The following is a 12,723-nucleotide window of genomic DNA, read 5'->3' on the forward strand; positions in this document are numbered from 1 at the left end:
ATTGACATGCTTGCTCCTTACGAACGTTTGAAGCCGAGCCGAGGCACTGGAAACCCAGGCAAGTCTCAGCCATCAATTGTCAATGGTGTAGCATGGCCAGGAATCAACGTCGGGACACAAAAGGTCACGCGCGTTATACACAAGGCGCTCTCAACGATGGGGTAACGATGGGGTAACGATGGGGTAAGGGCGATCGTTGCGAGTTCCATACCTCCCGCTGTGCTGCAGCCAAAGACCCAAGATTAGAACTCAACAATTTAATTGTAAGGAGAACCTGCTGCTATAGCCTAAATTTAAGTGCAAGAGAAATAGCTCGCTTTAGACCAATTTAATTCAACTGATACAGCTGATAAATTTAGTCTTATGCAGTTGTTTTAATAAGGAGACTTTGGTTATTACTGTAACTTATGTCTGTGCGATTTCAGTCAACACTTAATAATGAATGAGGCATATGATTTATGGTGTGGTGCTCTTCTAATGTGTAGTTGTGCAACAGTGCCAAGATCTTTGATCACATGATATATATGCCATCTAGCAGCAAGGCCTGGGGGAAAAACATGTGGCACGCGAGTACCAGGATCGTGTCCCATTCACGATGTAAACGTGACCAAAATCATACATTGGGTCAATTCGTAATAGATTTTTTGGTCAGATGGCCAGTTAAATTTGTGTTGTATACCCTCCTCCACCTGACACCGCCAAAAAATAGTAGGATGCCTGTTTACATGCTTACCTGTCACCTTAAACAAAATGAATATCAAGGAGCCGAAATGGATGTCGTTAATTTAAATGCAGATATGATCAGTAAACTGCTGCAGTCTGTGCTCCTTCAATGGAGAAATAGCAAAACTGCACGACCGTTCTCCTTAAGCCCTCTCGCGCAGACTTCGACATTAGCTCGTGAACATAGCTTCAGCACAACGGTGTGCTGGAGAGCACCCTATTTCAAGTTCATTTATTAGGTATAGCCCTGTGAGCCATTCGGCTCTTGAAATCGGGTGCAACCGCAACAAACAAAAAACTAAAACATGAACAAAAAACATCTAAAAGTGAATATGTGACTAAGTGCAAATAGAAAATCCAATAAAAGACAGCAAAATATTGCAGAAAAAACATATGAGTGACGTTTTGCATTTACAACTGCAACTGGTGTCATCAGGCAGTTGCCAGAATTGTGTTAAAATACATTGGGGTACAAAAGTGTAAAAAAAGGCCCATAAACACCCTCCTAATTCAAATTCAAAATACACTCATATTTACAGAGAGAAAATGGTATGAGGATTATGGGTGAGCGACCTATAAGAATAGAGATGCTGGGCGGTGGTGGCTATGCTGCATGTGGTCTGTAATCCAGCACTGTGGAGGCGAGGGTGTATAGCTCACACAAATGTTGCGAGGCTCCCTTTGCGTGGGCATTGAGGGACAATACCCTGGCTTGCTAGCAGAATGCGGTACAGCAAAGTGTGGACTGATACCATCTGTCCCTTCTGTATTGGATAAGAGTGTTGCCCCCCCCCCCCGCCCCCCAATATTCGAGGGTTTTCTCCGGGTGTTTCAGTTTCCTCCCACACATATAAACAACACTCACAAATTGGCGGAGAACATCTTGATATACAGAGAGCTGCAGAGCAATTGTCGGCATCTGCTCCACCTGGCAGCCTTCCGGCTAGTCTGTGATTCCTACTCAGCGATTGAGATGTGCAATTTACAAGAACGAAGCAAAATAAAATTTAGCATTAGATATTTTTTCAGATTGCAAAGAACGCTTGTGCGTAAAGTCTGAGTAAATATAAGCTAATGGCCTCGCTTGTGCTTCCCTCATTAAACACGTGCACAAACATTGCCACAAACAGCAAGGTTTAATCGTACAGCCGAGGATCCTGCTACCTTTGCTTCATATCAAACCAATTGAATTCATGTGTATTCGTAACACAAGCACGTGCACAGATGCACGCGCGTGCGTGCACATGAATATGGGGATTTAAAAAAAGTTGTCATTTATCAAAGTAATTATACGCATGTATTTCGATCACTCATTCAATATGTTTTTTTTACATTACAAATGTATTATGTAAATCATATGTGGGGAACACAATGTAAAAAGTGTATCACTACAAATCTGTGATGTTGTTCCGAGAATGAATCTCCCTCGCCGGATGACACTGCATCTGTTCTTCTGCAGCGGGAATATTCTGCCGATTTTAAAGCCTTGATTAAACACTATTTTGATATCAGAAACGTATCGTCCCAATGACCAACTGTTTTTGTTTTAAACAACCGTGTAAAAGGTCTGTTGCCATGTTCTTGGTGGGTATCTGGCACAGTCATCACAGTTAGAGAAACCGAGACGCAGTAGTATTTGGTTTAACACGTAGGCTTTCGTGACAAATATCATCCATAATAGAGGTTTTTGGGTTAGATCGCGTAAATATATAAATGTGTCGTTAACCCGCCACCACCCGACACAGCCAACTAGTAAGGGCTGTCACGTAAACAGAACGTGCCAATTCGTCACTAGTACAGCACAATCGGTGTGTTGGAGAGCCAAGCCACAACATTTACAAACTGAGTATGACGTTTCGCCAGTAATTACAACTAGCGTCATTAAGCGACAGGCAGATTTGTGGAGAAGTCCACCTGTTTCGTTCCTTATATAGAGGCGTAGATGTGTTGACCACGCTTCTGTGCTCTTATACAATGTGGGGGGGGGGGGGGGGATTACTGAGGCAACGTACATTATGCATGTGCATTATGCGAGCCCTTTGAACTTGTCCTTCCTATCTATTGAAGTACGCTGCCCTTTGTAGGCATGCATTTAAATCATGTATTATTTGATGATTCGTGTTCACGCATCATTAAGACGGTAACTATCCGAACGGTTAAAGTTATTTTTTATTTCTATTTTAATGAACACAATAGACAGGAAGGACAAGTTCAAAGGGCTCGCATAATGCACATGCATAATGTACGTGGAATATAATCGACACAATTACACAGCAATCAGCTGATAATATATTTAACAAAACTAACACTACCCAATTAAAAAAATGTATCTAAAGGTCTTAACGTTGCTGTTGCCCCAGGTACAATCCCTCTGATATGGAATCAGCAGTGAGACAACTCCCTCATAATCAAGCTGAGATGACGAGGCACGAGGTTGCCAAAATTATTGAGAACAGCAAAGTGCCAAAAACAAATATTAACTGCAATGAAGCAAAAGCCTTAAGAGAATTGAGAGCAAATAACGATATCCAAATTCTTTCTGCTGATAAGGGCCGATCGACTGTTGTGATGCCCCGTGAGGATTACGATAATAAAATCATAGATTTACTCGATGAAGGTACCTACCTTAAAATTAAACGAGACACAACCAGCACCTTGGAACGTAAAACAACGGCAATCATTGCCAAGTCATCAATTGCCAAAAAAGAGCAATACCTGACTGATCAAACCAAGGGCATCAAAACCACCAAGACTGCATGGGCTACCAAAAACCACAAACGTGATGTCCAATTAAGATCCATAGTACAATAGGCTCTGCCACGTACAAATTAGCACAATACGTAACGAAACAAATACAGCCCTACATCGGTAGGACCTCTTCGTTAATCAAAAACTCTGAACATCTCGTAAATATAATTAAAGATATTAAGCTTAATCCTAACGATATTCTCATAAGTTTTGATGTGACTTCTCTGTTCACGAGGGTTCCGGTCAACGAGTCAATTACATTACTCGACACTGGTAACGAACAACGGTTTAGCCAAAGATATCCCAAGACTAGCTGAACACGGTCTAAAGAACACCTATTTATTGTAGCAAGGTGATTTCTATAAACAAAAGGAAGGACCAGCAATGGGCTCTCCTTTGTCTCCTGTGATAGCGAATTTGTACATGGAAGATTTGGACACAAAAGCAAGGCTTCAAAGCACACTAAAACCATCTGCTTGGTTTAGATATTTGGATGACACATTGGTGGTCTGGCCACACGGCCAAGATGCACTGAACGCATTTCTAAATCATCTCAACTCGCAAAACCCATCCATCCAGTTCACCATGGAAGTGGAAGCTGACAGAACTCTACCATTTCTGGATATTCTGCTCGGACGGGGTAGAAATGGTAAAAATAACACACAATGTTTACCGAAATAAAACGCATACTGACACCTATCTGAATGCAGAGCCACACCATCACCCGCACAGAAATATGCTCTTATCAAGACGCTCATTCATCAAGCTAAGAAAGTGTCAGATGGTGACAGTCTGAGATGTGAAATTCAACATGTCAAAGAAGCGCTGCAAATGAACGGTTACAATGATGCACAAATCAACAGGGCATTGAATGCCAAAACAAATCAACTAACATTGCGGGAGTAACTGACAAACTAACCAGATGTTTGCCAAAACAACACATCCGAGTCAGATTTGGCAGGGTAAATAAAATACAGAATCTAATATCTGGTACAAAAGATGTATTACCGTAGCTATCAACAGAAGGTGTGTACAGGATTAACTGCACGTGTGGTAAATGTTGTGTTGGGCAAACAGGACGAATGATCAGCACGAGACTAAAAGAAGATCAGAGATATATTAAATACTCCCAAATACAACTGTCAGCAGTAGCAGCACACGCGTGCCAACAAGGACACTCAATTGATTTTGATAATGTTGAAGTTTTGTGCAAAACTAGCTACTACCGTCCAAGACTAATTAGAGAATCTATCGAAATTGAAAGAAATCAAAATAACTTTAACCGTTCGGATAGCTACCGCCTTAGTGCTGCGTGGAAGCGAATCATCAAATAAGTCATTATTTAAATGCATGCCTACAAATGGCAGCATACTTAAATAGGGATTACCGTTGGTTCGGCTATTTTAATAAACACAATAGAAAGGAAGGACAAGTTCAAAGGGCTGGCATAATGCACATGCATAATGTACGTTGCCTCAGTAACCCCCCCCCCCCCCGCCACATTGTGCAAGAGCGCAGAAGCGTGGTCAACACGTCTACGCCTCCACATAAGGAACGAAACAGGTGGACTTCTCCACAAATCTGGCTATCGCCTGATGAAGCTAGTTGTAATTACTGGCAAAACGTCATACTCAGATTGTACATGTTGTGGCATGGCTCTCCAACACACTGGTGTGCTGTACTAGTGATGAATTGGCACGTTCTGTTTACGCGACAACCCTTACTAGTTGGCTGTGTCGGGCGGTGGCGGGTTTTAACGACACATTTATATATTTACGCGATCTACCCCAAAAACTCTATTATGGCAGTAGTATTTGGTATTTATTTGTGTTTCCGTAATCTGACGGAACCAAATGCGTTCCATGGCAAAAGAGGCTTTTCTAAACTCAGCTCGATCATGCAGTTGGCTGGTCTGCAAATTGTCAAAATATAAAAATTTCTGCAAAAGCAGTACCTATCATATAAAACAGTTTTTCGAATGTCTGCTTTTAAGAACTATATATTATACTCGTTCATAATGCCTGTCCTCGCCAGGCAAAAGTTTTCAATAAATATAATAATTAACCTGATGATTTTTTACAATGTTTATCTATGATCAGACACTAACTACTCCAAAAATGTGTATGTTTCCGCAAAAAAATACTATTGTTGATGACTTGATTCAACTTCTTAATTTAAAGACATACCCCTGGGCTACTGCTTAATTTAAAGATTCTATTCTTTAATTATTAGAAAGACTAAAAAATTAATAACTCAATACTCTATGAGGGGAAGCTCTCCTATCTTTTACCGTTTTCGAATTATTCGGATTTGAACATCATTAAATGCAGATTTTTGTCGCTCAAAACGGCTTGAATCCGAAAAATCTCAAAAACAATCAACATAGAACAATGATTCTCGCTTAAATTTTCTGACATGCACAAACATGTTTATGGGGCACTTAAAATTGATATTTGGCGGCCTTAAACTTACAAAAACCTCGGATTTTATGATTTTTCTGTTGTTTGTGTCCTAAAAGCAACGAATGTACCAAGCATCAGCTTTCTACCTTGTCGAGAAGGACCCCAGAGGTTTTGAGACATACAGATTAAAGTCTTTATTATATAGAAGATATGTTTAGACCAACTAACTTGCCGTATACAGATGCCATTTGTATACTTCCTGAGGAGCATTCGTAAGCATGCTTAGCTTGAGTTACAAATAGCACATGCGGACATGGCACATAATTGTGTTATATAAGTAATTTGAAGGCAGGAATTAACGATAATCGAGGCATCCTTTTTACATTACAGCCTACAACCTCCGGCCAAAAAGTGATGCAATCAACCAATTTAGCACAACGCGCGCTGGCAAAAGCACTTTATTATAAGCGCTTGGTATGCTTGCTGAAAATACATTGACTGGTTTGGTTTAAAAATTGATGCGCAATCACTTTAAGGGCGAACAGCAATAGGTAGCGGAGTACACCTCACTTGCTCAGCATGCTCAGCACCGAGCCAGAATCGGAGTCGATAGTTTCATTCCTGTAGCCGCCCCGTAATTTTTACGGAGGAATTAGTAAAGTGAACGTCTGCTGTAAGTGATGAGTGTTAAATGATGTCGCGGCACTTACATGGAGCCACTGTGCTGTTTTTCAAAGCTCAACATCGACATTAAAAATTATAACGAATTTAAAACGGCGAGTCATTTTACGCTTTGGCCATCCTTAACTCCCGCTGTGCGCCCGTGAGAGAAAGCGGCGTGCTCGCCGCCACGGGTGACAGCGCGCGAAAAGTGTGCAGCCGGGGCTGCGTGCGCACTGAGCGTCGGCGCAAAAGCCTCTTGGGAAAAGGATACAATCCCTGTAGTCAGCCACGGTGGAGAGATAGTAACTACCTAGCCTGGTATGCAGGAGGTCGCGGGTTTGAACCCGGCCCTGGCAATGCCTGTATATTGAGTTTGCGTGTTGTCTCTGCCGGTGGTTGTGTGCATTTTACTCCAGGCGCTCCGGTTTTTCCCTCCACATTTAAAATCAACATGCGTTTAGAGTCGTGGGCTGCTAGAAATTTCCACTCGATAAGGTCACTTCTTAAAAAGCGGCATATAGCTCAGTGGGCCTTTCCTGTTAAAATAAAAAATAGTTTTAGTTTTAAAATTGGCTGAGCACTTCCCTAAAGAAAACATTACCAACTTAACAGAAATCTCATATCGAGATCTCATATGGAGATTTCGAGGTGACAAACCCCAGAAAATGATAGCATTGATTGTCGCGAATAAGAATGATGTAGTGTGTCGTTGTGCTGTGCATTGCGATAACAGCCTTGGGGTTCTTGTGTTTTTTTAAATAGAATTTCTGGATGGTCCCTGGAGCAGAGTTTATACTTATGGAGCATGCTGGAAAGCCGCTGTCTGGACAGCGCGATTCAGTCCTCTGTGCCTTGTGACAACCAAGCTGGCAAGAAGCGATAAACAAATAATTGAACACGTCCGCTTTATGAATTAAACAAAGAATTGCTAAGACCAACGCAGGAGGATTTATCCACAACTCTGGCTGTCACCAGATGATGATGGTTGTAATTACCAGCGAAACATCGTGCTCAAATTGTAAATGTTGTGGGTTTACACACCAACACACAGGTGTGCTGAATTCGTAAGAAATTGGAATGTTTTCTTTAAGTGACAAACCTTACTAATTGGCTGTGTCTGGTGGTGGCGGGTTTCACGACACATTTATATTGACGGAATCTAACCCAAAAACCTCTATTATGGACAATATTGGTCTTGAAAGCTTACTACGTGTTAAACTGAAAGAATTGCTGTTTTCCAAGCATCTCCTTCTCCCTCTCAAACCCTGAAAAACGATCAGGACATCGCGCGCACTGAAGCGTGCTTACCGCTCGGCTTCTCTCGCAGTTGTTTGTACAGCTCCATTGCCTTTTGCTCCCTGCAAAAGTAAAAAAAAAAATCCGTTGTTTAGAGTGGTTAGACAGACAGGGAATTATGATGACGGTGGCTTTTAAGCATGTGAATGTGATGCAGCCAGCAACACCCCGGGGGTCACATTCGTCTCCCCGGTGCTGGTGCCACCACGTGGTTTAATTTTTTTTTATTATAACTCAACGCGAAGCTGCTACAAAACCCCCCCTGCAAAACGGGGTGGAAACTCCGCGCCAGCGACCCGCTCGATTTCGGTGCGACAGGTGCCCAATGAAGGGGAAAAATTGGGCTCACTGCTCCCACTCAGGTTGGGACCACGTGTGCGCAGATGGGGCATGAAGATTTAAACAGGGAACACATCTTTTACCAACAGGTGGCTCTCAGTTTAGCCCGAGTTGACTTACAGGATAAAACAAATGGCGGGTACTATCTAATAAGCTGTGTGTTATATCACTACCCATAGTAATAATAATTTATAATTCAAACTTGTCCAGTATCTGCTCACTGTCGTAGAGAGTGAACGACCGAGGGGCACGGGGAAGCGTAGGATTGAAGAAAAGCGGAAGGCACACGTGTTGGAGTGATGGGGAGGGGTGGTGGCACGCACGTGTGGGGAGGTGAGGGGATGTGGGTGGTAGGGGGGTGGTGGGGGGGTGGTGGGGGGGAGGTGGGGGGGAGGTGGGGGGGTGGTGGGGGGGAGGTGGGGGGATGTGGGTGGTGGGGGGTAAGTGGGGGGGAGGTGGGAGGATGGGTGTGGTGGAGGGGTGGTGGGGGGGGGGGTGGCGTCACACACGTGTTCTCCAGCACGTCGCCTTGCCGCCGCGCTGTGGGGCTGCGCTGCAGTGCGACGATCTGTCCCTGCACGGCCAGCAGCTTCTCGTCCACCTCCACCACCTCCGTGTTCTGGGTTCAAGGGAAGAGGGGGGGTGAACGAAAGTAAACGTGAGGCTCTCATTTTACAACGTCCGTAAACGCGGGGATGCTGCCCCGAGGTATAATGGTCAGCGCGATTTGATCTCCTGGCGTGGCAGCTGAAACAATCGTGTATTGCAAGTTTATTTTTTTATATTCTTGAACGCACAGACGGGATACATTCTGCACGAGTCAACTCGTGACCCCGTGCTCTGTGGCCTGTTGTAAAGAGTCTGCTGCACTCCAACCACACATCAACTTAGTGAACCTGATCAGAGCACGGGACTCGCGACGTACGTCGCCAAAGAAAAGTGACGATCAAGACGACAGTTTCTAACTTGAAGGCAATGGCATTGTCCCGGTCTGCCATCTGAGTTTGATCAACCTGGAACCGATGCAAAACTCGAGACCCTGGCATCAACGTCGGTAGCAGAGTTGTCGATGTTCATCGCACGGCTATATTAAGCTTCACCAGTGGTGCTGGGTTTATTATCTTTTAACAGGCAATGCATTTTGCGAACGTTCCCAAAACACAAACTCCTATTCGCTCCTTGAGCCTCTTCGTTTTTACAACTCCCTCGGGCGATTTAAATCCAGTTGAGCTCTGCTCCGGGATAGGATCAAAATCTCTAAACGTTATTAGATTGTTACATTTTTGTCAGCATAATTTTGGTATTTTCCCCAGGTTTGAGATTGCACTTTTGCTATCAGTTAGTGTAAGTGTCATCAGAGCAAGCGTCTGTTCTGAACGCTCGCAGAACAATGCATCACTTCTGAGATCGCCTTCAAGAGATCTTTTGATCTACACACTCGAGGCACTCCCTCATGCACCCCCGCTCGAGATAATAATTTGTTGCGTGGCAGTCGAACTGGGATTTTCTTTTTCATTTCAAAGAGCTGGAATTCAGGCAAATTGAGAGAAAAAGCAAATTTAATACGACGGGTTTTTTTGTGCAGTCAGCAGAGGTCGCAAACGGGTTTTGATTCCTTACCCGTACCCGGCCGCACCAGGGTCGCAAACGGGTACCCGTACCCGGCCGGGTATCGGGTACCCGATTGCGACCTCTGGCAGTCAGTGCTGATTAGACCGAGACCAACAACCTCGCTACATCTGAGAATCCAGTTGAATCGCGGGTGACCGCCAGGATCAGAACACAGACTCAGTGGTGCCAGCGCAGTGCTCCAACTCATCAGACGCCCAGCCACCACAGCAGTTCAGTTTTTATTTAAGTGTTATCTACACTTGCATTGCTGACAAAGATTTACATCCGTAGTCACTTTTGACTCAAATTACTCTGTTGGAAGTGGAAGTCGCACATTTTCAAGTGCCTCTCCAAAAAGCACTGTGTAGTTTACTTAAGAGGTGATTTGAAGTTGAAGGATTGATTGCTTATGCCGTGCAGCTTGAACGTCCGTGCACTCCAATCGCTTCAATCGTTACGAAAAGTGAATTGGATCAGATTATCGGTTCCATGAATTTTGAAATAAAATTTCGATTCCAAAAAGGATCGTCAATACCATCATAACAAATGAACAACCCGGATATGTATGTGCGTATGCATGTTGAACTTATTTCGCATCGTACGAAGCCAACCATGCCAAGTGGAGGTGCGGGATAGCAACTGGATACTAACCCTAACGATGCAAGGAAAAGATGACAGAGATAGAAACGGAGTGAAACCAAATGCGATATGAAGCCGTACAGACAGCAACGAGATGACCAAATCAAGCTAAAAGCAATGGCCCAGTTTGGCTTGGCAGCACACGCCAACAAACAGTTTTGCATCCGATATGTTAACGAGCGATAATGGACGGAATCAGACCGACCGAATGCATCCGCACCATGACGAGCGAGTGAGCGTGCGGGCGGTGACGCAAGGAAGGGATTGGTTTACGCAGCGCAAGGGGAAGCGATTTAATTTTTACGTTTAAAAAAAAAAGATGACAACAAATATTGGTAATTGCCCACGCGCGATGGATAATCGTGATAATGCATTGCACTGTCCAGTAAAGAAACCTTGCGCTCAAATGTGCTCGCACATTCTCCGCGATGTGCAAAGATCGAAAATGGTAGTGAAGCGCTGATGTGGTGTTCGTGTCAATATGGTCTATAGATAAACTGTTTGAGCATTTTATATTTTTATCAATCCCCACTTATGGCATTTTAGTTGTTGCATGCACCATTTTCAGCCCACATTAGCTTTTCACCACCACCTATTTCCAGTTACACCGTCACCATAAATGTTTATTAAAAACATGTTTATAAAACATTCATGGGATGGTACAACAGCATTATTGACCTACGGGGAAACTATAGATAGGGTTTCAATTAGATGCTATAAAAATCCAAACCGTACTTAACTAGTGTTTGCTACAGCTCCATTTTCTGGAGCGTGCAGTTGCATGGGTACGAAACATAAGGCAGATAGGGACTCTACAGGTGGCTACTCTGCGCTCCGAACCCGGGATTTTCCGCTTAAGTGCTCCCACCATCTGTTAATCTGAGGCTGAACATTATCTCACAGCATTGGAGCATCAAGCTAATTTGTGCTGGAACTGTGGGCACACATTTTCAGAATTACCTCCGAGTTACAAAATTACCCGAATGTCCCTATCTCATGCCTGTCAGGGCAAAAGGTCCCGTAACTAAACACGGGGCCCGTCATAATGCGTCCGTAATTCCTAAAGGATAGCCAGCTGGTGCCATGTTTATCAATCTTCAAAGGGCTTCTGTTGATGAACGGGGTGATATTATCTAAAAGGTCACCTGCAGCCAATGCATTTGGGCACTTTTTTGTTCAAAGTCCTGATCTTCAAAAAGTAAATACAAAAAATTGTATTCACCTCTACTTCTGTTGATTTTGGGCATAATTCCTTCCCTGTGCTGATCTGAGGAAAACTGCTTGTGGTTATAGATTTATTACAACTCGGGAAACATTTTATAGATAAACAGACAATATATCTCTGACACATCTATCTCAGCAGATAAAAAAAACTTATATTTTTATTTAACACAACCCACCAGCCCAACATAACTTACGTTTGGCTGATAAGTCACAATTGTGTGGCGAGTCACAAGCTGTCAGCTGCAGCACAATTAGGCAGATATGGCTCTAAATCCTGGCACGCCCAGAAAACGCATAGCGGGCTCTATCGCTGCGTCCCGACACGGCAACCCCTGATCCCGTGAGCCCATCCAGACGCATCGCATTCAAGCGAATTTCATCCAAATTGGGTGGCGCCGAGTTGACGGCGCTTGCTTCTTAAGGATGAGATTTTAAATTCCAGTTACGGGCAAAGTCAACCTGTTATCCCCTCTTGCGGGTGATCTCGACCTATCATCCCCTCTGTGGGTCTCTCTAAACGAAAGGTACGCCCCCCTACCCATATCTGTACCTCCACCTACAATTATAAGTTTGATGCAAACTATATAATACGTACTTAAAGCTTTCGTGACTGCAGGAATTCATATTCTTGGGTCTTTCGGTAAAGTCACATAGATAGGTTCAAAGAAAATAACAAAAAATAACAAAAAACTACGACGTTTCAAAATAAAAAACGTTTCGATCGCAACACAAGCTTGTGTTGCGATCGAAACGTCATTGTTATATTCTTTGAACCTATCTACGTGACATTACCGAAAGACCCAAGAATATATAGAATACGTAAAACAATAATGGTTGTCTTGCATTAGTATTGCATATAACTAGGAATTATATCTAACAATGGGGGGGGGGGGTCTCCTTCCCTCTAGACATCTGGCAGTTCACCAGCATTGCTTCAAGTAAGCCCCATTCTGCTGCTGAGACACCAATGTAAGAAACCGTCCCTGAAATAAATCACTCCTAGAAGTCCGTGTGAGCGATGGGATGTGTAAATAACAAAAAGTTTTCATACAGAGAAACAGATGTGGGAAGGAGGCAT

At 43.5% G+C, this 12,723-nt stretch overlaps 1 protein-coding gene across 3 annotated transcripts in view; it reads right to left on the reverse strand.

Annotated features, from left to right (window-relative positions):
• The window catches only part of IKBKB (inhibitor of nuclear factor kappa B kinase subunit beta), an 81,934-nt gene that overhangs the window by 23,368 nt on the left and 45,843 nt on the right, over positions 1 to 12,723 (reverse strand). For all 3 annotated transcript variants that reach the window (XM_061550727.1, XM_061550726.1, XM_061550728.1), the window contains exons 16-17: positions 8,681 to 8,790; positions 7,845 to 7,894 (exon numbers count right to left, since the gene is read on the reverse strand). In XM_061550727.1, the coding sequence (XP_061406711.1) occupies positions 7,845 to 7,894; positions 8,681 to 8,790 (160 nt within the window). The remainder of the gene's footprint in view (positions 1 to 7,844; positions 7,895 to 8,680; positions 8,791 to 12,723) is intronic.

Source organism: Lethenteron reissneri, chromosome 12 (assembly GCF_015708825.2).
Source record: "Lethenteron reissneri isolate LAM-NWPU_2019-01 chromosome 12, ASM1570882v1, whole genome shotgun sequence".
NCBI classification, from domain to species: Eukaryota; Metazoa; Chordata; class Hyperoartia; order Petromyzontiformes; family Petromyzontidae; genus Lethenteron; species Lethenteron reissneri.